The sequence below is a fragment of the Acomys russatus genome, chromosome X (assembly GCF_903995435.1).
Source record: "Acomys russatus chromosome X, mAcoRus1.1, whole genome shotgun sequence".
Taxonomy (NCBI): Eukaryota; Metazoa; Chordata; class Mammalia; order Rodentia; family Muridae; genus Acomys; species Acomys russatus.
Window position 1 is genome coordinate 49,482,476 of NC_067169.1, and position 26,217 is coordinate 49,508,692.

Sequence of the window (26,217 nt, forward strand, 5' to 3'; positions counted from 1 at the left end):
TTTCGGGAATTCCTTGTTTTTAATAGCTGAGTAGTATTCCATAGTGTATATGTACCACAGTTTCTTTATCCACTCTTCTACTGAGGGACACTTAGGCTGTTTCCATGTTCTGGCTATTATGAATAAGGCTGCTATGAACATGGTTGAGCAAATTTTCTTGTTGTGTGCTGGAGCATCTTCTGGGTATATTCCAAGGAGTGGAATAGCTGGGTCTTGAGGAAGCCCTATTCCCATTTTTCTGAGATAGCACCAGATAGATTTCCAAAGTGGCTGTACTAGTTTGCATTCCCACCAGCAATGAAGGAGTGTTCCTCTCTCCCCACATCCTCGCCAGCATGTGGTGTCGCTTGAATTTTTGATCTTAGCCATTCTGATGGGTGTAAGATGGAATCTCAGAGTTGTTTTGATTTGCATTTCCCTGATGACTAAGGAGGTTGAGCATTTCTTTAAGTGTTTCTCAGCCATTTGATACTCCTCTGTTGAGAATTCTCTGTTTAGTTCCAAGCCCCATTTCTCAATTGGGTTATTCGGTTTGGTGGTGTTTAATTTCTTGAGTTCTTTATATATTTTGGATATTAGACCTTTGTCAGATGTAGGGTTGGTGGTATATACTCACTTATATCTGCATACTAGCCCAAGGGGCATGTCCCACGAAAGCCTTCACTTACCAGGAAACTGGGACAGAGGGGAAGGCATCCTATTGGGACTCTAAATGAGAGACGCATGGGAGAATAGCAAAATAAAAGGATACAGAGGGTCCTAGAAATCTACAAGTAGAACAATATGATAGGCAGATTTGGGCCCAGGGGTCCCGCTCAAACTAAGGCACCAGCCAAGGACAATACAGGAGGTAAACTTTAAACCCCTTCCCAGATCTAGCCAATGGTCAGAATATTCTCCACAGTTGAGTGGAGAGTGTGATACGACTTTCTCACGTACTCTGGTGCCTCACATTTGACCATGTCCCCTGGAGGGGGAGACCTGGTGGCACTCAGAGGAAGGACAGCAGGTAGCTAAGAAGAGACTTGATACCCTATGAGAATATATAGGGGGACATAATCCCCCTCAGGAACAGTCATAGGGGAGGGGAATAATGGGAAAATGGGGGGGGGGAGGAATGGGAGGATATAAGGGATGGGATAAACATTGAGATGTAACAAGAATAAATTAATAAAAAAAAAAAAGAAAAGCTTATTTTACTACGATGAATTAAAAGACGGCAAAGAAAAAGATTAGAGGAGAATGCCACCACTAAGACCAAGTTCACTTCCTGTCCATACTATAAAACACTGGCGGGAGAGGATACAGAGATGGGCAGTGTGCTATATACAAAATATATAACGCCTTTAGCATTTTGAACCCTTCTAGTGACTCTGAATAGGGCTAATCATTACTGTCCATTTTATTTTTTTCCCCCCTCATACAAAGGAGAACTTTTATTTTCTTTTTTTTTCCTTTTTTTAAAAAATTTTTTATTATTAATTTATTCTTGTTACATCTCAATGGTTATCCCATCCCCTGTATCCTCCCATTCCTCCCTCCTTCCCATTTTCCCATTATTCCCCTCCCCTATGACTGTTCCTGAGGGGGACCTCCTCCCCCTGTATATTCTCATAGGGTATCAAGTCTCTTCTTGGTAACCTGCTGTCCTTCCTCTGAGTGCCACCAGGTCTCCCCCTCCAGGGGACATGGTCAAATTTTAAAAGGAGGTAAACAAGGCTCAGGGAGATAAACTGACATGCTGAAGACCACCCAGCTAGCAAAGGATACAATTAGGACTACACACACCCCAGTGCTGTCTGGTTCTAAAGTTATTTTTCCATTCTTTGCATTACTCTCTCATCACTAGAACTATTTGAAAACGCCAGAGAAGGAACCTGGACACTTCCTGGGTTCTTTGTCTTAATCCAAATAAGTAGCAGTGACCCAATCATCAGCCACAAAATCTCAGAGAAGAGAAATAAACCACACAATCTTTCAGGGCTTCTCCACTCATCCCTAGCCTCTTAAAGTCCTATTGGCACAACTGCCTGACTGCAGAAAGCAGGCTGTTCCACGTCTGGCTGCCAGAGTCGGTCATCTGGCCCTCTAGCATCCTGACCTCAGTCTTACTATATCGTCTAGACTTTGACCTGCGACTCAGCACTCCAAAGCAATGACAGAGGCAGAGATAAATCCTACGGAACAATCATTGCCTACTGAGGGGAAAAAATGGTCTATATGATTTCAGATATCTTTTTAGATGTTCAAGGGCTAAGGATGTAGCTCCCTGGGAGTATGCTTATCAAGCAGTTTGAAGGTACAGCGCCCTGAGATCCATCCCCAACACGAAATAACAACAATAAGTACGTTTTAAAAATCTGATTATTTTATTTATGTGTGTTTCCACCTGGATATGTAAACTAAATATGAACAAAAGAAAAGCAGATATTTGATTTTGATTGCCCACAACAAAATTAGCTTTTCTAGTTTACCTATCAGTAAAATGGGAGAGCACCTCATAGACTTGTTGGAAAGACTCAATAGGATATTAAATATTAAGGTTTAGCATATGGTAAGTTCTCATTAAATGCTAGCTACTGGTTTTATTGCTGCAGTGGCTATAGCAGCAGCTGGAGAAAAGAAGGGGGAAGGAGACTGTATTGTCACCTTTTGCTGAAACTTCAAGAGAACTATCAGGGGTGACCAGAATGGGAAGAGTGACTCAAAATGAGCATCTCGTGTCTGTGAACACTGGGGGCCAACAGCACTCCCAAAGGCACCCTGTACTTCACACACCGTCTCATCAGGTTTGGACGCGCTTATTCACCTGCAACAAGTTCTGATTCTGCTCCAAAGTATAAGAGAACTCGGCTTCTGGAGACCGTGTGAAGATCTCAACTCAGCCAGGGTTAAAAATCTGGAAATCATATCTTTAAAGAGTCACTATAACTAGTGAACACATCTGAAATTTCTCAATCTTAATAATTCTCCTTCAGGTTACATTTTGATCTTAATATTCATACTTAAAGATATTTTTTCTGAAGATTAATTTGAAAATGTTTGCCAAATTCTCAGCTAACGACATATTAGATTCTGAAAATGTCCTAACATGTACAAGCTAATAAAAATGTTATTTTTAATAACTTTTAGCTTAACCTTATCATTTCAGAAATTAAACACAATGAAGCACAGACCTGGCTTAATTAGATTCTCTCGCCGTCACTATATGCCTATGCTACACACACACACACACACACACACACACACACACGTGTGTGTGTGTGCACTATGAATAAATAAGTAAGTAGATGAAGAGAGGTACATTTTAAAATATAAAAACAAGTTTTTACTAAAATGCATAATTTGTATTCATTGGTTACATTTAATATTAATCTATATATCTATTGTGTGAGTGTGTGTGTGTGTGTGTGTGTGTGTGTGTGTGTGTGTATCTGTCATTTGTCACTCCACGAAGGAGAGAGCCAGAAACACATTTTTCTGTTCTCTTGCTGCCCTCTGGCGGCAGAGCCGAATTCACATTTCAGAAAGAAGGAACAGCCCAGGGCTGTGGTCTGTGTCTTCCCGGCTGCTGGATTGGGTGTCAGAAAAATACATAAATCAGAGTTGTTTTTTAAAAAGGACTCTTATTTGCCTCCTCAAATCTATCATGTTGCTACAACACCAGTGAGGTTTTTTTTCCTGGATAAGTTCCTATTTGGACATTTGGGAACATAGGCAGTATTTGAGTTTTCACAAACTTAGTACGAAAAACAATCCTGCTTTCTCTGGCCAGTTTCCAAGAAGAATTACCCTCAACCATCTGCAACAAGGACTGTACCACTCAGCATTCCCATCCCTTCAACCATGGCTTCTAACCATTCATCTTTAGAGACAGTAAAATCCATTTTGACATATATTAGCAGTAGATTTCCTAATTATCTTGAAAACAATTTCTTTCCCAGAAACTACGACCATGAAGCAACACTGTGTATAGTTGAAAAGCAATTACCCACCCACTAAAATGGAACTATTGGAGTACATCTGCAGGTCAGTGGTACAGCATTCATAGTATGTGTGATGCCCTGTGTTACATCCCCAATAATTTGTGTGTGTGTGTGTGTGTGTGTGTGTGTTGTGTATATACATGTATATTGAAAGTAATAGAATACACAGATTAGCAATGCAGAGGGAACTTAACAAAAGTAACAATCGCTAAATCAAGTCAGTTATGCAAAGACAAACACAACTGAGACCACTGTTCTTAACATTTCACCTGAAAACATTGAGATATGGCCTTAACCCAGATTTTGTCTGAGTTTTGTCACTTAACACCCTCAGTATCTCTGGATCTAGAAAATCAGTACTCTGCATCATTTGGGAGTCAGATTGGAACGTATGTGAACTAAGAGTACTGTGCATCTCACTGCACACAGCCTGATTCCAGGTGCAGCGCACAAAAATCGAAGTCTGAAGAAGCTGACTAACTGGTTTCTAACACTAACAGTGGGATCAGGAGCAGTAAGTGAAGAAAGTGCTAAAGCCTGGCTATGTGGCTGACAAGATACATTTTCTGAGCACACTTGAGATACTAGATAGGCAAGGACTCAAGACTGATACATGAGATATTTTATAAACTACCTGTGAAGGTGTGGGCCATGAGTTGGAGCAATGCAGTTTGCAAAGAGAAAGGGCTTTATGGAAAATAAAGTGCCTGGGCCAGAAGATCTTTAAAGCCACTTTCTAGTTCTAGTATTCAAATGGATCCATCCCATATTCTATCTCCTTCTGTGAAATAACATTCTGTCATCTGAACTAAATCACTAAGAACTACCATCACAGCTGACCTCTCTTCCCCTGTAAGTCCCAGCAACTCCCCAAAACAAAATGTTCAGAAAACAAAAATCACCCTTCCTCGGTCAGTCCAAATTACCTCTTTGTATCAGGTTTGGGCACCCTGATACACACTACACCATGAGCTAAAGAGAGTGAGAACTTCAGAATAAATGATAGTGCTGTTTGAGGGAGTGGTGTAGGGGGAGAACTTCCTTTCCCTCGTTACTTATCTGCTGTCCTACTTGGAAATTTAGAGAGCTTTCAGCTTACTTAAAACAATGCTAAGGTAGACCTCAGAATGGAGTCCTTTAAGCATCAGCTTGACTGATACATCTAAGTTCTACCTCCAGACTATCTGGATACCCTTAAAAGACAGGCTGATAGAGAAACTTAAAAACCAGTGCCTTTAAGCCCCTTTCTATTAAAGGGCAAATGTAAGTGGAAAAAATATTACTGAAATTATAATATATGTCAAGTGAAAAGTCATATCCCATTAACTGAACCATTTGGCAGGAACATATAATCCCTAGTACTTGAAGAGCAGCCTGGACTCTCACATATATTATCTCTTTTAATCCCCACAGCTAGTCTATGTAGTTACACCTACATAAGGTCCATCATTTCTGGAACAACCTCACACATCACTTTTCTCTTTTTCAAAAAGGGCAATTTGTTAAATGTACGATAAACTGGAAGTCCATTTCCTATATCTACATAGGATTTCTCACATGAAATACATTTGTAAATCAGAAAGGGATCTTGGTCATCACTGTTGCTTTTTGAAAACAGAGTCATAGACATCTTTAGTATTGTAAAAAAAAGTACAGAAATACCATCACTTAATACATATCTACAAGCTAGTAAGGTTTAAGAACTTCACTCTACCGCTGAGCACTGGTGAGCAGAAATGACCTCCTAGTGGAACCTGGGAATAACAGCCATTACTTATACTTGTTCTTCCTATAATGCTACAGTATGTAGTTTGGGATCTTGACCAAACACACAGTGAAATACATATTTATGAACCCCAACTGGGGCTAAGGTCATTCACCAAAGAGCAGATCATTTACATTTGAACTTTTCCTTTTCTCTTTAAAATGTACAGAATAAAGTTTACAGCAATTGAGGGGGGTGTTGCTTGATAACCTACTAAACGTGTCATCATCATTCCTCTATCGACTCACATGAATGAGAGCATTTAAAATGTGGTAGCTGGGCCTAGTGGTGCGCGCCTTTAATCCCAGCACTCGGGAGGCAGAGGCAGGCTGATCTCTGTGAGTTCGAGGCCAACCTAGTCTACAGAGAGAGTTTCAGGACAGCCAAAGCCACACAGAGAAACCTTGTCTCAGAAAAACCAAAAAGAAAATGTGGTGAGTCAGGATATACTGAGGCACTTCCATGGCTCCCTTCTGCCTGGAGTGGAAGTCTTCACTCAGACAAGATTCATAATTTGACTACGAGACGCCAAACTTCGGCTACGGCATTAGTTACCTTTGTTGCTGTGAACAAATGCATGACCAAGGCGACTTCGAGAAAAAAGAGATTATTCAGGCTTATGGCTCTGCAAGAAGAGCCCCACTAGTGAGGAAGAATGGCAGCAAGCAGCGAGAACCGGTGGCAGGACGAGGAAGCAGAAAGATATTTCTAGCCACTAACAGGAAGCAGAGAGAGCACAGCAAACTACAAAAGAGGCAACGAGGACAAAGCTTCAAACTCTCGAAGCTGACCTCCAGTGACAGATGTCCTTCCTTCAGCAAGGCTCTACCTCCTAAAGCTTCAAGAACTTCCCACAAACAGTGCCAATCGTTGACCACATGCTCAAAAATCTGAACCTATGAGGGACATCCATCATTCAAACTACCACAGATATCTCCTAACCCAAATCTTCACTATGTGGATGATGCGTTGGCAACTCTATTCCCAAATATAACCTTAGACTTTTCTTTTTTTTATTTTTATTAATTTATTCTTGTTACATCTCAATGGTTATCCCATCCCTTGTATCCTCCCATTCCTCCCTCCCTTTCACTTTCCCCTTACTCCCCTCCCCTATGACTGTGCCTGAGGGGGACTTCCTCCCCCTGTATATTCTCATAAGGTATCAAGTCTCTTCTTGGTAGCCTGCTATCCTTCCTCTGAGTGCCACCAGGTCTCCCTCGGACTGTTCATCTCTAATGGTTATCCCTATGACTTAATTCAAGTGCTCATTTCAGTTAACTTTTGCATATGCTATTAGATTTAAGTTGAGGTTCACTTTCATTACCAATATATGCACAATTTGCCACAGCATTTATTGAAAAGACTATTCTGCCTTTTGAAAAATCCTTTTGTAGAACTTGGAGATTGAGCTTGGGGCCTGAGTTATGTGAGACAAGTGCTCCACCATGGAACTACATCCTCAGCTATTTTTGTACCTTTGTGAAAAATAATTTATCCAAACTTTGTAGGACTATTTGCACTTGTGTGTCTCTTAATATACCTATATTTTCTGTGACATCCCTTCTCAGCATTCTGTAGTTTTAGCATATAACTCCAGTAATTGCTTTGATAGGCTTATATTCAAATTTTTCATTTCTTTTGAGTAACCAGCCACTTTTTGATTGGATGTAAGGCTCACTTCATGAGAGAATACCCACACCAGATACTGATAAAGTTGGCCAAGAACCTGAAACTACATAGATAAGTCATGGGCTTAAGGGGAAAAACTAGCATTTTTCTGCTAAAGGAATAAAGCAATTAGATGACCCTGATGAGATAGCACTATACCCACAGATCACTGCTTCATTCAACCCACATCAGAGAAACTTCCTGCAGTAAATGGGAGGTAACACAGAGACCTGCAAATGGATAATGGACAGAAAGTAAGAGACTGGGCTAACTCCCAGCACTGAGGAGAAGAAGCAGACAAAAATACCCATCCATAACCAAGAAGCAACTGCAATCCATCCCTACTGGGAAAGGGAAAGCGAGTTTTCTCCAATAGAGTCTCACTGGGTATATGAACCACGCTCCAGGGCAGTCCAGTTAACCAAAACAAAGCAAAGTACATTTTTTGTGGGTTTTTTGTTTTGCTTTGTTATTTTTTGTCTTACTGGTTTCTTGTTTGATTTGAATTAATTTTTGTTTTCTGGGTTTTATTTTTGTTTTGTTTTGAGATAGAGAGGGAAGAAAGAATGAGAAAGAACATGAACTGTGTTTGGTTGGGAGGTAGGGAAGATCTGGGAAGAGTTGGAGGGAAAATATCATGAACAAGATATATTGTATGACTAAATAATTGAATAAAATTTAAAGAATAAAATAAAAGAAAATGACCTCCTAATTAGTCTCTCTACTTATATTTCTGTCTATTATAGCTATTTTTCCCACATGAGCTAGAATATTCCTATGAAAAATAAGTAAAATTATATTACTTTCCTGATGAAAATCCACTTTTTGTAGTAGCAAAGCCAAAATCTCCCCAGTAGATTCTAAGTCCTACTACCTCCCTTGTTATCTTTTTGAACCCATCTTCTTTTACATAGATTTTCCTATTTCTTATGTCTAAATAAAACTGGGTGGATGGATAGACAGACAGACAGACAGACAACAGGTCAATCGATAGATCGATGATAATTATGTTGTGTGAATAAGTCAACTTATGAATAAATGATAACTAGTCATTAGACCAGGGTTGAATTAATTATTGGCACTGGGCCTGATTGCCTATTTTATTAGCCTTTAGTACAAAACAGTCACTCCTGTTTACACAGTGTCTATGGTTGCTTCCCTACTCTGTAGTCAACATTGGCCAGTTGTGACAAAGTTCTGTAGCCTCCAACGCATAAAATATTTATTATATGGTGCTTTTTTTAGGTTCACTGACCCCTGCTTTGTATTCACACAGCCAAATTCTCTGTACACCTTTAGAACTGTCAATCCTAACTTCCTCAAACTGAATCTTTCTTCATCTTGCCCAAATTTCCCTATTCTATATTCCTTACAATAAAGTGGCTGCATTCACTTGATCAGGCAAATAAGGATTCTGGGCATCAGAAATCTCCCTCTCTCACATCTCCCACTTCTAATCACGAAATCCTATAATACTTTTGTCTTTCTTTTCTTCTTTTCTCTGCCCAAACTCATATTATAATTTCTTTGTATTCAGAGTATAGCATTGCTTACTCTCTCTCCTCTCCCCCCTCCTCAATACAGCCTCTTTTATACAAGGCTGACCCATAGCATTTCTGTACTCATAAGCAATGTTTTCCCAGAAGTGGCAGAATACAAAAATTCACATATTTGAAACTCATCAACTAGGCAGTCAATTGCATTTCAGGCCTGATTCCTGTCTCCCTCCAATGCAGTCTGCTACCCCTATTTCCACTTCATGTTCCAATAACACATTATGAGGCTATGTGCTTGAAACTCGTTTCCTCTTTTTCTCTTTTTGTTCATCTTTAGAATCTATGGTCAGACATTTTAAGTGTCAGACAGACTGGATTGAGGAACTTCTAGAGACATTGTTGAGAATGAGAGTGTTACCAAAAGAGGTTATAATGTGAGTAGAAGTGGGCCACATGGGGAAAATCTATCCTTGGTGTGTCGAGAACTCATCTATCTGACCTGTTGGGGCCATAGAAATACAGAAAACTAACTTCTGGACCAGAATTTTCTTCTGATGCTTTGGAGACCAGGACTGTAGGCCCACTGACTTCTGCAGTCCTTTTCTTACACCAGGGTATCACCCACACCAGAATGCCTGTATCTATAGCCTTTTTTGACTAAGATGACTTATGCTGTTGGCTTGCCAGGTTCTTGGGCCTCTGGATATGGACTGAGTGATGCTACCTACATGAATCTCAGGGTCTCTAACCCATAGATGGCCTGTGCTGCTACTTAATTCCCCTAAATGGTCTCCTCTCTAACATCTGTATATGGAACACACTGGTTCTGTCTCTCTTGGAAGCTCTGATTAATATAGTACCTGTGGAGGTCTTATCAACTTTTTTACAAGATAGTAACTCCAAGGAGCCCTATATTGACCACAGACTGCAACTACACATCATGCCTGGAGATGCAGTAGTAGTACACAATAAAGTACTTTAACTCTCAGACTATCTGTTGTTAACACTTTTGAGTTGACACATAATAATTATACACCTATATGTGGTACTATAATTTAATATGCAGAATGTCTATGTATAGTGCATAAAGATCAAATAGTATTTCCATCTTCTTATATACTTATCATTGCTTTGTTTTAGAAACTCACAAATTCTTCTCTTTCAGCATAGTTTATGTGTGATAGTCACCCTATTGTGCTATGGAAGACTGAAATTCACTTCTAACTGCATTTTGCCATCCATTATGTTCTGCCAGTTCCTAAAGAAATAAGCTATGTGGTTATCATATAGGTAGTTATAATCCTCTTTGAATTTCCAATGCCAAAAATAAAAAAGGTTATAAAAGGTTTTTGAGGTAACACAGACAATATGGCAGAGAACACTAGCTATTTCCTCATATACATTCTCCTATTCCTTTTTAAATCGTAGCTGAGAATGTGCTGGTAAAGTGTTTACTTTACCTTCCTAAGACAGCAGTGTCATATTCCTTTTATCCCAGCACTTGGGAGGCTGAGCTGGCTAACTACAGATTCGAGGCTGCTTTGGGCTACACAGCAAGACTCAAAAAAAAAAAAAAAAAAAAAAAGAAAGAAAGAAAAGAAAAGAAACAAGGACTACTTTCCTGCCTCTCCTCTCAGTGAATATGATCGTGAGATTGAATTTCAGAAAATTAAATGTAATGAAAATTGTGTCCAACTCCCACATCATAACCTGAAAGGAAACTCTACTTCTGTCTTTTTAACAGCTAGGATGTAGATGATGAATGACGATTGGGGTGAAAGCAGGATATTAGGCTTCTGGGAGTACTAAGAAAGGACAAGGACGCCTGATTATATCAAGTCACCTTAGTTGGATTATTTTACAACCAAGAAACAAACATCTCTTATATTAGAGCCATGGTATATTTACATGTAACACATCAGCACCTGAGCCTATACCTACCTAATATAGCTAACAAGTGACCAAACTTGGACTTGAACTGTGGATAGGCACAGACTGTATCAGCTTCCACAATCCAAATAAAGTTCCTATTAAATAATGCTTCCATGGAGGACACTGTCTGTTCAAAAGCCTGTACAAATATAAAGCATCTGAGGCAAGCACACAATACTTGATAAGATGTATTGCTTGTCTCAACCACATTTCGAGGTTCACTTTTATCTCCCTATGTTCTACCCCTTTCATTTGACCCAATTGTAATATATACTACCTTATAAGCTATGAGCAATATCAAATACTTTATCCTAAAATGAGATGCAATTTAAAATAAATATGCTGATTTATTTATGGTCTTGAAGGGGTTCAAGACTTGCTACCCTGAAATATGGGATTGACATTGGGGGAAACAGCAAACAATGGTTCTCAGATTTTCTGCTGACCATTTTTACTGAAGCAGGCCATAATTTTTTTTTCCTAATTTTCCTCTAAAGTAGATTGTACAATTTAAGTTCCAGAGAAAACATAGAATGGAGTCAGAAGCATTAAAAACAAAACAAAACAAAAAGAACCCAACTGAACAAAATAGGCCTCTCTCCAGTGAATTCGTGCTGGATAAGACCTCTCTGTCTTTTAGTCATATTTCTCTATGATCCGCTACTTCATCAAACTTAGTACAAGTTCACCTGGGTTGGGGGGTTCATTCTAGAGCAGTGGTTCTCAACCTGTGGGTTACGACCCCTTTGAAGGTCAAGTGACCCTTTCACGGGGGTTGCCTAAGGCCCTCACAAATACATATTTACAGTATGATACATAACAGTAACAAAATTAGTTAAGAAGTAGCAACAAAAATAGTTTTATGGCTGGGGGGTCACCACAACATGAGGAACTGTATTAAAGGGTCACAGCATTAGGAAGCCTGAGGACCACTTTCCTCGTGTTCTCAAGTCATATAAAACTTGCATAAATACATATAGTTTTCTCTTGTTAATCTGTCACTTGATCAGGGTGTAGTATCTATCATGGAATTGGGATTATGTAAGGAGGTATAGCTCTTCTAATCTATAGTTTCATTGTATATGTATCACTTTCCTCCTCATCATTTTCCTCTGCATAAATATATCACCACACATCATGGTTAATGCCTTGGAAGCAGCCAGTATTTTTTTTTCTTCTTTGATAGTCCTAGCATTTGTTTAATAATAAAACAATACATGTTCAACCAACAGTTAATTAATAGATGAAATGCTAAGTATTCAATTTAATATTAAATATCATTGTTGCCAAGTTTAGTGATGCAGGCCTCTAATCCCAGCTATTTGAGAGGCTGAGACAGGAGAATCATAACTTCAAGGACTACCTGTGCTACAGAGTAAGTTCAAGGATGATCTGGACACCTTAGTAAGACTCTGTCTCAAGCTAAAAGTGAAAAGGGGATTGAGGATAGATTATTCTTACTTAGCATATACAAGGCCCTAGTTTTAATCTATAGATCTTTTAAAAACTTGCCATTGTTTAACAGTAGGATTTCTTTTCACTGTCCACTTGAATGAAATTATATGACACACAACTTTGTGTCTGTGATCCCAACAATCTGGAGGCTAAGTCAGGAGGATTACAAATTCTAGGCTGATCTATATTACACAGTAAATGCCAGGGTAGCCAAGCCTTTTTAAAGCACGTTTTGCTTTTAAAAATCCAAACAACAGGCCTAGAGACATGGCTCAGGGGTTAAGGGCACTGGCTGCTTTTCCAGAGGTCCTGAGTTCATTTCCTAGCAATCACATGGTGGCTCACAACCATCTATAATGAGATCTGGTGCCCTCTTATGTTGTGCAGGCATACATGTAGGCAGAACACTGCATATGTAATAAAAAATAAATCTGTTTTAAAAAACTAAACAGTAAAAGAACAGAAAAAAGGGAAAGAGAAAAGGAGAGATGGAGACAGGCAGATAGAAAGACACAGTTAAAAGGCACACAGAACAGATGTCACTTCTTTGAAGGGACGATAATAAGAATAGGAAACAATTACCTTGCCAAAGTGCTCAATGAGGATTTCTACCACAATGTTCTGGAATTTGATGTTCATCATAGCAGCCACTGTGTCCTCTTGAGCTCTCATCAGGGTGGGCCCAAAGATTACCCCCATATTGGAAGGTGTCATAAGATTTTCTTTGCTGTGCTCACACACACTGCCAGAAAAAAAAAGAAAAGAAAGAAAGAAAATGATGAAAAAGATTCATTATTCTAGTAACCAGGACTATGTTAGGTGCTTAAGGAGATAAGAGACCCCAAAAGGTAGGAAAAGAAGGACTTACAGTACATATGAAAGAAAAAAAAACAATAGAAATAACTAGCAAGTAACGCATAATATGTGAGTAGGAGCCAAAATGAGAGATGAGGAACTGAGTTAGCAACCCTGAAGGAGTTCAGAGACAGATGTAAAGGATGTGAGGAGGCAAGGGAAAGGCAGGCAAAGCGTACTTTGAAGGCAAGGGGAACAGCAGATCTACAGAACAGCAAAGTAGATCAGGTGTATATGCAGAGGTAGAGGGCTTTCCTATCACTCCACTTTTTCTCTTAAAGAGCAACAGTGAAAAGGTGCCTAGTAGTCATGCTTTTGAGGAATCTAGCCATTCAAGTTGCATAGATTAAGAAATAGAAACGGAAATTAATTAAATTAAATAAAAAGAAACAGCAAGTGCTGAAAAAGGATCCTATGGTTGATGAACACCTGACTATCTCCTTCATCTTATAAAACAAGAGAAGGAAAAGCATCTTCCTGGAGTCACAATTGCTGAGCTAGGGAGTAAGCAGGTCTTGCAATCTGCTTATCAGATCTCTACTTACTCTGCTTGAATTCTCATTACTGAGTACCTGTCACTTATAGAAGGGACAAAGGGGCTTTAGAGGCCTATTTCTAATCACTATGTATAGCCTAGGCTCTAAAGTTGACCTCAGTTTGGATCCCAATAGTGCCACTCACAACCTATGCAACAGAGGGTTTTCATTCCAACCTCTTTGAGCTTCAGCTTTCCCACTTGTGTAGATAGTGTCTACTTTAGAGTAGTAGAAAATAAATAGTGGGACATTCCTTCAGCATGGTAATGCGCAATGATCTTATCTTTCTAAGAACCCCCATTACAGGCATTGCTAACCTCTGACAAGTGTTAAACTAAACTGCATAGGTTAGGGTTTTCTGGCTACATCATCACTATTGCAGACAGAACTTCCTATCTCTCTCTTACGCCAACCCTTTCCATGAATGTCCCCTATTCCATATGTAAAGAATGCTTAATTGTTCTTGGAGATTTACTTTAGGTGACAAGTATCTACCTCCTCCCAGATGGCTGCAACTCACTCTCCTCTCATCTTTTTAAAATAACCTTTCTGGCTTCATTTCCTGAATATGAAGAAGAATGACTTTATAAGTAAAAGGCAGCATTCTGGAAGGCAGCCTTCCCTCTCTGCACAAGGAAAACAATGGATTCTTGGTCTCCATCTCTCCTGCTTTCTTTAAAACCTCTTTTGAATTTTCCATCTTTAAAAATATATATAAAAAGTCTTAGGGAGATCAAGGATACAAAATGCATACCTAAACACAATACAGGCAATATACAGCAAGCTAACAGCCAACATTAAAAAAAAAAATCAATGGGATACAAACTGAAAAGGAAGAAGTCAAAGTATTGCTATTTGCAGCTGATATGACAGTATACATAAGTGACCCCAAAATTCTAACAGGGAACTCCTACAACTGATAAACACCTTCAGCAAAATAACTGGGTACAAAATTACCTTTAAAAAGAAGTCAGTATCAACCTCCTTAGTCATCAGGGAAATGCAAATCAAAACAACTCTGAGATTCCATCTTACACCCATCAGAATGGCTAAGATCAAAAACTCAAGCGACACCACATGCTGGCAAGGATGTGGGGAGAGAGGAACACTCCTTCATTGCTGGTGGGAGTGCAAACTAGTACAGCCACTTTGGAAATCTATCTGGTGCTATCTCAGAAAAATGGGAATAGGGCTTCCTCAAGACCCAGCTATTCCACTCCTTGGAATATACCCAGAAGATGCTCCAGCACACAACAAGAAAATTTGCTCAACCATGTTCATAGCAGCCTTATTCATAATAGCCAGAACATGGAAACAGCCTAAGTGTCCCTCAATAGAAGAGTGGATAAAGAAACTGTGGTACATATACACTATGGAATACTACTCAGCTATTAAAAACAAGGAATTCCAGAAATTTGTGGATAAATGGATTGAGCTAGAAATGATCATAATGAGTGAGTTAACCCAGAAGCAGAAAGAATCAAATGGTATATACTCACTTATATCTGCATACTAGCCCAAGGGGCATGTCCCACGAAAGCCTTCACTTACCAGGAAACTGGGACAGAGGGAAAGGCATCCTATTGGGACTCTAAATGAGAGATGCATGGGAGAATAGCAAAATAAAAGGATACAGAGGGTCCTAGAAATCTACAAGTAGAACAATATGATAGGCAGATTTGGGCCCAGGGGTCCCACTCAAACTAAGGCACCAGCCAAGGACAATACAGGAGGTAAACTTTAAACCCCTTCCCAGATCTAGCCAATGGTCAGAATATTCTCCACAGTTGAGTGGAGAGTGTGATATGACTTTCTCACGTACTCTGGTGCCTCACATTTGACCATGTCCCCTGGAGGGGGAGACCTGGTGGCACTCAGAGGAAGGACAGCAGGTAGCCAAGAAGAGACTTGATACCCTATGAGAATATACAGGGGGAGGTAATCCCCCCCAGGAACAGTCATAAGGGAGGGGAATAATGGGAAAATGGGGGGGGGAGGAATGGGAGGATACAAGGGATGGGATAAACATTGAGATGTAACAAGAAAAAATTAATAAAAAAATAAAAATTAAAAAAAAAAAAGAAGAAGTCAGTAGCCCTTCTGTATACAAGCAACAAACAAGCTGAGAAAGAACTGGGGAAACAACACCCTTCACAATAGCCAAAAATAATATAAACTATCTTGGTGTGTAAGTATAATCAAGCAAGTAAAAGACCTGTATGAAAAGAACTTCAAGTCTATGAAGAAATAAATTGAAGATGATATCAGAAGATGGAAAGATCTCCAATGCTCGTGATCAGTAGGATTAACATAGTAAAAATAGCCATCTTACCAAAAGCAATCTAAAGATTCAATGCAATACCTATCAAAATGCCAACACAATTCTGTACAGACCTGGAAAGAGCAATTCTCAAATTCTTATGAAAAAGCAAAAAACAAACAAACAAACAAAAAAATCAGAATAGCTAAAACAATCCTGTACAATAAATGATCTTCTGGAGGAATCTCCATCCCTGATCTCAACCTGTACTTACTATAGAGCAACAGTAATAAAAATGGCATGGTACTGGCATAAAAATAGGCTGATTGGAATTAAATAGCAATGAACCAAATAGCTCTCAACAGAGGAATCTCAAATGGCCGAGAAGCACCAGATTGATTTCCAAAGTGGTTGTATAAGTTTGCACTCCCACCAGCAATGGAGGAGTGTTCCCTTTTCTCCACATCCTCATCAGCATGTGCTGTCATTGAGTTTTTGATCTTAGCCATTCTGATGGGTGTAAGATGTGGTTTGGATTTGCATTTCCCTGATAACTAAGGACATTGAGCATTTCTTTAAGTGTTTCTCGGCCATTTGAGATTCCTCTATTGAGAATTCTCTGTTTAGCTCTGTACCCCATTTTTAACTGGGCTATTTGGTTTGGTGGTGTTTAATTTCTTCAGTTCTTTATATATTTTGGATATTAGCCCTTTGTCGGATGTAGGGTTGGTGAAGATCTTTTCCCAGTCTATAGGCTGTAATTTTATTATGTTGGCAGTGTCCTTTGCTTTACAGAAGTTTTTCTGTTTCATGAGGTCCCATTTATTAATTGTTGATCTTAGAGCCTGAAAATTGGAAATAGTTCTACCTAAAATCCCAGCTATTCCACTCCTGGGTGTACATTCAAAAGATGCTCTAACACACAACAAGGACACTTGCTCAACTATGTTCATAGCAGCCTTATTCATAATAGCCAGAATCTGGAAACAACGTAGATGCCCCTCAACTGATGAATGGATAAAGAAACTCTGGTACATTTACAAGATGGAATACTATTCCGTTATCAAATACAAAGAAATCTTGTAATTTGCAGGCAAATGCATGGATCTAGAAAAGATCATCCTGAGTGAGGTAACCCAGACCCAGAAAGACATGCATGGTATATACTCACTTATAAATGGATATTTGCCCAATATAGATGTCCTCTGAGAGACTCTACCCAGCAGGGGGTCAGTAAAGATACTGTGACATGCAGCCACGAAGAGTTGTGAATTGTATACAAGAGTTGAGGGATGGGGAGATTGTCAGGAGCTCCACAGGAGACTATCAAGGTTGGCGGATCTGGACAGGGGCAGGGGCTGCAGAATCTGATGCATGAACCAAGGACATGGTAAGCAGAGGACCTAGACCCCTGATCAGGTGTAGCCAATGGACAGCTCATCCTCCACACGGGGAAGCTGGGAGCGGGAGATTGCTTCTGACAAGAACTCTGGTGCCCTCGATGTGATCACTTCTGGGTAGGGGAGAGGCCCTGTGAGAATACAGAGGAAGAGGAAGCAGACTATCCAGATGAGACCTAATAGGCTATGGTTAGAAGGTGGAGAGGAGGACCCCACCTGTCAGAGGTCATGGGGAGGGGAACAGAATGGAAAAGTGAGGGAAGGTGGGAACAGGAAGATAAGAGCGAGGGGATTACAATTGGGATGTAATGTGAATAAATTATAATAATAACAAAAAATTTTAAAAGAACATTAAAATATGGCTGAGAAGCACTTAAAGAAATGCTCAATGCCCTTAGTCATCAGGGAAATGCAAATCAAAAGCCTCTGAGATTCCATCTTATAGTGCTCAGAGTGGCTAAGATCAAAAATTCAGGTGACAGCACATGCTGGTGAAGATGTGGGGAAAGGGGAACACTTGTCTATTGCTGGTGGGAGTGAAAACTTGTTCACCACTTTGGAAATCAATCTGGTGCTTTCTCAGAAAATTGGGAATAGTACTACCTCAAGACCCAGCTATATCACTCCTGGGCATATACCTAAAAGATGCTCCACCATATCACAAGGACACTTGCTTAACTATGTTGATGGCAGCTTTATTCATAATAGCCAGAATCTGGAAACAACCTAGATATCCCTCAACCAAAGAATGGATAAAGAAACTGTGGTACATTTACACAATGGAATACTACTCAGCTATTAAAAACAATTTTCAGGCAAATGGATGGAACTCGAAAAAAATCATCCTGAGTGAGGTAACCCAGATCCAGAAAGACACACATGGTGTGTACTCACTTATAAGCGGATATTAGCCATATATTATAGAATAACCATATTACACTTCACAGACCCAAAGAATCTAAGCAATAAGGAGGCCCTTCTTGAATCTCACTCAGATGGGAAAATAGAATACATGGTGGAAGGGGATGTAGAAAGGGAAGTGGGTAGGAAAGGGTGTTGGGAAAGGAAATGTGGGGATTGACGTGGAGAGAGTGGGGAGGTGGGGTGAAAGGGTTTGGAGAGAAAAGAAAAAACATGGGTGGGGGCATCACTGAGACAAGCTGGAGACCTGCCACAGGGTAGGGTACAGGGAGGATATGGGGATGTCTCTAGCTGAGCCGTCTAGCAGTGGAGGACACAGAGATTGAGGAGGCCACTTTCTAGCCAGGAAGGACTTATAGTGGTGGGAGAGGAATACCAATCCACCTACAAAACCTTTGAACCAAAACTTACCCTGCCTACAAGATGTGCAGAGATCAAGATAGAGTAGAGACCGAGGGAATATCCAACCAATGGCTGGCCCAACCTGAGACCCACCCCATGGGAGAGAGCCAATCCCTGACACCATTAACCATACTCTGCTGTGTTTACAGACAAGAGCCTAGGATAATCGCACTGTGACAAGCCCCACCAAGCAGCACATCGAATCAGATGCTGAGACTCACTGCCAATCATTAGGCAGAGCCTGGGGAGTCCTGTGGAAGAGTAGGGGTGGGGGAAAGGATAGGACATGGAAGTGACAAGAATGCCACAAGAAGACCTCAGAGTCAACTAACCTAGACCCACGGGGGCATACAGAGATGGAAGCACCAAAGAGCATGCATGGACTGGACCTAGATCCCCTACACTGGGCAGATTGACCTTCATATGGGTTCCCTAGTAAATTGAGCAGGTGCTGTCTCTGACATGGACTCTGTGCCTGCTTTCAACCATTTCCCCCTAATAGGGCTGCCTTGCCTGGCCTCAGTGGATGAGGATGAACTCAGTCCTAATGTGACTTGATGAGCTGGGGTGGGTTGGTGGAAGAAGAAGGGGAGAGGGGTAGAGGGGTAGAGGGTGGGAGGGAGGACCTGAGAGGAGAGGAGAGAGGGGGCTACAGCTAATTGGGATGTAATGTGAATATATAAATTAAAAATTAAAAAAGAAAAAATACATGCAAGGAAACTAAATAATAAATAAATATAATTCACCATTTCCCCCTTTGTTCCATACCCTGCTTACTCCCTCTTAAATTTATCTCTTCTTTTTCTTTGATTATTCTTGTTACATATAAACAGATGTATAAATTTATAAATACAACTTGCTGAGTCCATTTAGTGTTGTTTGTGTGTCCTCACCTCAACTGATACTAGTGGCCAGGAGAATGCATTGCAATTGTCAGTTTAATTATCTGCTTCTTCTACTAGGTGGTAAACAACTTCCAACTGTGTTCCTGGCAGACAACAGTTACTAATTAATTATCTTTATAGGAACTGAACTCCTCTAAAGCTCTTTTAAACTACTAGAGGCAGGGAAGTGAATGGCATACAGCCCTTTGGCCAGTTTGGCTGTCAGGTGTAGAGGTTAGAATAAGGAACAGGCCAGCTGCCCACTCCAAATACTAATACCCAACCCACCCAAGCCAAAGGCCCTGAGAGGCTGACCCATCAACAGGCAAGTTCATGACACTGAGTGGGCAATTAAGGGGGACAGCATCCTTAGACAATCTTTATAATAAAGTTTCTTAAGCCCTTAACAAAGGCTGGGTGCCATTCAGATGGTAATAAGCTGCCAGCGTTTAAGCCTTTGATATTTCTGGCTGCTGATCAGTCCTTTTCAACAGTTTAAATGCCTGTGCAATTAACCTTTATTCTTTAGTGACAGAGTTTGTTCAGTTATTAAAATAGAAAGGAATCTCCATGCTGCCACCAAGTGATCTGGAATGGTTAAACCACTGCCTACTAGGCAAAAACAACGCCATGAGGTTTATTTGATACCAGAGCACTTCACTGAGTGTTCACAACTGCAAAAAGAAGGGTATGTTGAACCACCCACGATAAAGTGCTCAATAATGTCAGTTTGGAAAGGCAGGGGATTCAAACCTGTACTTGGTTGGTATTCAGCTGTGCCCACTGTTCCACTGAATCTTACTGCCCACTTCCGTAGTTCTGCTTGGACAACAGACACTTCTACAGGAGGACCTTAAGCTGAGCTTACTTCTGTTGCTCTGAAGGAGCTTCCTGCTATCCCATTTAAAATATTCGCCTTTCATGGCCTTCTAGTGAAGCGTGGGGAGGTTTCTTTGCAAGTGTCACCTCGCCTCTTATACAGTTTTTTAGTGACACAAGGGATGAACCCTTGGGCCTCAGGCACACTAGGCAAGTTCTCTATCATTGAGCTACACCCAAGCCCTATACAGTTTTCCATGTGTAACCATTTTAATGCACACATTTTTGTTTCATTTCATTAAAAATTTATTCTCTAAGAATTTCATAGTGTGTTCTGATTATATTTATACCCCACTAATCCCCCAACTTCTCCATACTCACAAAACTTCATGTCCTCTTTTTTTTTTTTTTTTTTTTTAATAACCCGTTTGACTCGATTTCTGTTGTTCATACACTTCTGGGTGTGGGGCTTTCTACTGGAGTCCCACCAGGAGCCACAACCTTAAAGGAAACCGATTCTCCCTCCTCTAGAAGCCATCAACTGTCCGTAGCACCAAAGGTGGAGATGGAGTCATTAATGAACCCCTTGTCCCTCTGTGCTGGGATGTTGGCTGGTTTGATCACATACAGGCAAACCACAGTGGCTGTGAGGGCATGAGTGCAGCAGCTCTGGCATGTTTCCGTACTCTCTTGCTCTTAAAATCTTTCTACTATGGTCCCTAAGTCTTGAGTAGTAGGTCACGCTCCACAGGCACCTATTCTCTGCCTTTTGACCAGTTGTGAGTTTCTGTACTAACCTCCACCTAGCAGTTAAAAAGGACAAGAAGAGCTGATCACAGTGTTCTAGGTCTGTAGTCCTACGTACTTGAGAGGTTGGGGTAAGAGAATCATTTGAGCTCAAGAGTTTGGAGTCAGCCTGCAAAATGTAACAAGAAATCTATATAGACCATATACAGAAGTAATGCGCGATGCCCAAGATGATGAATGAAAAAAGTGGTCTGAAGAACAATGATACACTGAGAGTTACAATTTATGTGCAAAAGCACAAAATACAGGGGTTTCTTAAGATGTATATATTTTGGGTCTGGCTAATCTTACTACATGATGTTTTATTTTCTTTGTAAGTACTTTCCAGTAAAGTTAATTTAAAAAATAGAGGTATAAGTCACAACACAAATTGTAGATTAATGAGATGGATGAACCCTAAGAACATGGTAAATGACAAATGATATGGGAGTTTCAGTATTATTTCTAATGCACAAGGACTAGAACAAATGGGTAAAACTTCAGCATCAGAATGAATGGTTAGCTAAGTTGACATTGCATCAGACTGCCTTCTAAATATTTATGTTATAGCCATAGACAAATACTACTCTCAACCTTAGTCAGAGAAGTCTCTCTCACTCACTTTCTAGGGAATGGGGGTGAATGCAGACCACAAGAAGTGCTGAGAACTAATGACAGTTAAGGGGTGATCCCTAAACAAAATATCAGTATCATCTCCTCCTAAGGAGACTGTGGAAGAAGGAGTGGAAGGAAGGTCAGAGCCGGAAGACAGGAAAGGGTGTTGTGAAATGCTATCTTCTGGGCAAGAAATAGCTATTGCAATCACAGACACATAACAACTGGGTATGTCTACACAGAATCTATTCAAGAAAGACCTTGTCACTGTCAGATCAGAGGGAGTAGGGACTCAAGTGGCCCTATCTGTCACCTTTAAACTATTTGCTACTGATAGATTTAGGGAGAGGGAGAGGCATTATCATCAGTTGTGTGCCCACTAGTGACCCCTCAAGCTCCAATGGACAGTCCTCATCCAGTGGTTGTACATATGGCCCTGGTTAACTAAGTGAGCCATAAAACAAACCTAAATGTTATTAATCTGGGAAAGGGACTGGTATGCGAAAGTGGTGGGGAGATGATAGGCATGAGAAAAAAGACAAAAGAGGGTAGGAAGAGCATACTCAGGATGCATTACAAACACATATGAAAATGCCCAAGAACTGATTTAATTAATAAAAAAATTAAAAGAGAAGAATGAGTATATGAAAGAAGTGGCAGTCTCCACTGTAGAAGATCTGAATAAATAAATTATAATGATTTGAGGAGCAAAGAGGTGATGTCAATGAGGTATGTTGGCCTGGAAGAAGTATCTGATCCCCTCAAACAAGCACACATTCTCTAAACTACCATTTTACCATTCAGTGTTATTTCTTGCTTTATGAAATGACCTTTATCATTTCTAATCTTATCATTACAGAAGAGGGGGGTGGAAAGAGTGTAAGAGCCAGAGGTGATAGCTAACTACAAGAAAAAAGTGTTCTCCTGACACAAAAGGGCAGCTGCACACATAACTCGCCACGGTTGTAACATCAAGCACAAGGCATGTTCAAGCCTGGATAGACTGAATTCAAACACAGAAAAGGAAGCTGGGCATGAAATTCTACGCCTCAGTGAAGGGCTGCTGGCAACTGTCAAATGCTAGAAGATGAAGGGTCAGGTTTTTTTTTATAAGAGCGTAGGCCCAGATAAATTGAGTGTACTCCAATGCAAGGCCACACATCCACAAATATTTGGGGAGCCCAAATTGGTCCTGAGGTTAAAAAAACACATAAAATTGACTGTGTAGGGAAGGAGAGGTGGATCAACAAAGAGCTGGGGTGGGGGGAAATGAGTATGATCAAAACACATTGCATGAAATTCTCAAAGAAATAATAATAATAACAAAAAAAAGCAAGAGATGGCTGGAGTCTGTAGCAAATCAGCAACTGCTATCACTTCAAAGAAGGCGCCGCTACTCAACCGCAGCATACAAGGCCCAGTGTAGTTCATTTCCTGAAATCCAGGCATTAATGTAAATTACTTAAAAATTTAAAAATTCGAGCTCAATTTTTTCCCCCAAATAGTCTAAGACAAATAAAACATAGTTGTACTCTGAATTTCATTCTTGGGCTATTCAGTTGAGTGAGACCTCTGCCTACCTGGCAGAAGAACTGGGAGCTATTTATGTGAACTTGTTGGTATCATGCAGCTTTAAGGTTCAGTGATTCTAAGAACTCAATGTACTTTGACTCCTAAATAAGGAGGCCACTTCCAATCACGTCTCTGGTTCTACTACTAATGTACTATGTGGCTTTGTGCCTATCTTTTCCCATCCCTAAGAATCTGTTCTGTCATGTGTAAGGTGAAAAAGTTATTAGGTGATCGAAAGTGTATTTTAGTCTGCCAGGAAATGAATCTAAAAAAAACCCTGTGCTCCAAAACAATGGAAAAGATAGCCACACATTACATGTCTCCTGAACCATCAGTTATGTGTATTCTCCCCATTCTAAACACACATGCACATGCACACGCACATGCATACACACACACACACACACACACACACATACACACACACACACACACACCATAGGAGGTGGACTGGAATCATAGCAAAACAAGCCTCTATACTCAACTCTCAACTATAAGAAACTTTAAAGGCCAAGTAACTCTTTCCTTTTTAACAAATCACAAAAAAGGGAAGTTGTACAGGAAACCTAAATATTGAGTAAAAAAAAAAAAAAAAAAAAAAAAAAGTATTGCACACCACATCAAACCTGGGCCTTTGTGTGCTTTAAAATGCGGCAGGTGATTCTAATATACAATAAAGTTTGAGAAGCAATGCTATACATCAAGCAGTCAAATCAAATTTCACTACCATGTGTTTTTATTAAAAGCACTGCTACTCATTTAAATAGTATCCATGGCTGCTTCAAAGTTATAATTATAAAACTGCATAGATGTGATACAGGTAGCCATATAGTTTACAAAGCCTAGCATATGTCTAGCCAAATTCTGGTAGAAATTAGATACTTGGAAATCCTTTCATTAGACTGCTATGTATGCATTCAAATTGGACCTTCATGTAAAGAAAGAAACCATATACTTGTGAACACTATAAATTTGAGCTCATAATATTTGATATTATAACTAATTTCATTTCAGCTATTATAATCTTATTATGCATGTGTTTAAAGGAGTTCTCATGGACTTATTTAAAAATATAATACATCAGGCAGGTGGAAACTGGGGTTATAGATAAAATAAATGTGTTCATGATAGCTAAATCTGGGTGATGAGCACATAAGAGTTTCTTTGCTGCTTCCTTCATTTAATACATGATACAAATTTATTCAAAAGGAAAAGTTGTAAGAGATAGTGCCATAAATGACCAGTCCCCCTTTTCCCAAAATGGTGCCCTCTTCTAAGGGTAGACGGACAGCTTTGGCTTTCTCCATCAGTAGCATGTTAGCTATAGTACACATGATATAATTTAACATAGTACAATGTCCTAGAGTTCTTCAACGCCACACAAAAATCAAACCTTTACTTGATGTAGTGATAAGAAAGGAAAACAATTTCAGTGTCAAATCATTATATAATGTTTTAAGACACTTTAAATACAAAACAAACTAAAAATTGAATATAATTTAACTGTAATTGTGACAGTATGCTAATAGAGAAGTTGTTAGCAAGTTGATGTATACAAAGAACACGATAATTATATCAAAACTATCTAACAGTAATTTTAATAAACTGCTGATTCTAAGATGCTTCCAGAATGCAGATAACAACTTGGAAAATAAAAGCGCCCTCAGAATCTATGAAAAATTTTGTTTTCTTTAGTTTGTATGTGTACTCTCATGCATTTATGACTGTATTATTGTAATCATGAATACATATACTTATACTCTAAGAGTGACTAATTGTACTGAAAGGACTGACAAGAAGACACAGGTCTACAATATAATTTTACAAACACCATCTCCAGTCAACAACAAAAGCTTTATTAATTAACATAACAGATGGTAAAAATGATTTCTCAAGAGCCAGATGTGTACAAGATACAGATATTGAATAACAAACAGTCACATGGCCTTCTATGAAAAGACAGAAGACTACAGCACTGGATAATGTGAACATCAGTAAAGTGAATAAATCAATACTATGGATCTCCAGATTGTGGTGAAATATAAGGTACATAATAACCACCTATGATTTGCTGTAGCTACGAATCAGTTCATTTGAATCCATTCAGCCTGGAAGGGTAACATGTTATGCACAAGAAACAATGACAATAAGGGGGCAGGCTAAAAATAAGACAATGAAGAAAATAAGTAAAACTAGTAAGTAGGAACCAAGCACCTGTAATTCCAGCACTGAGAACATGAGTATGAAGGCAACCTGGTGTCTAGAATGAACTTGTCTGTTACATATATAATAAGTAATAACAATATGTGCAGGACAATGGTGTTGTCTCATCAATAATCCAGTGTCATCACAGTTGGCAGTGATAAATTAAAGAGATGAAAGGATATAAGAGTTATGTAGAATATATGGTAATATAGTAGTTAGACAAAAAAGAGCAGTTTTTAATGTCAACTAGGAATGTGTTAATATAGTCTAGAAAGGCAGAAACTGTAGAATAAGGTACATATAGGCATAAGGTTATTGTGTAGTTTAAATTCTGATTTCCTGCCTAAATGTTTCCCAATTGTCCCTCTGATATGTCAATAGAGCAGCTTACAGACATCTATGAGCAGGGGAGAGAATAGGGCTGGACTTCCTGCCAGCCAAGGGAAGAGGAGTTAGGAGAAGAAGCAGGGAATTCAGGCACTGGTAGAGGTCCAAGAGAGAGCAAAAGGAAGGAGCTGGAGCTGAGGAAAGCTACAAAGTGCAGGTATCACTGGGATGTTTTCTCGGAGTAAGACAAAATAGCATAGAGGGTTAAGAACAGACTTAAGCTGCTCAGACTGTGTTGTGAAGCCTTGTATTATAAAAGAGTCTCACTTA

The 26,217-nt window shown here is 39.7% G+C and overlaps 1 protein-coding gene across 2 annotated transcripts in view; it reads right to left on the reverse strand.

Annotated features, from left to right (window-relative positions):
• The window catches only part of Ophn1 (oligophrenin 1), a 307,191-nt gene that overhangs the window by 36,405 nt on the left and 244,569 nt on the right, over window positions 1-26,217 (reverse strand). For both annotated transcript variants that reach the window (XM_051142013.1, XM_051142012.1), the window contains exon 19: window positions 12,888-13,047. In XM_051142013.1, the coding sequence (XP_050997970.1) occupies window positions 12,888-13,047 (160 nt within the window). The remainder of the gene's footprint in view (window positions 1-12,887; window positions 13,048-26,217) is intronic.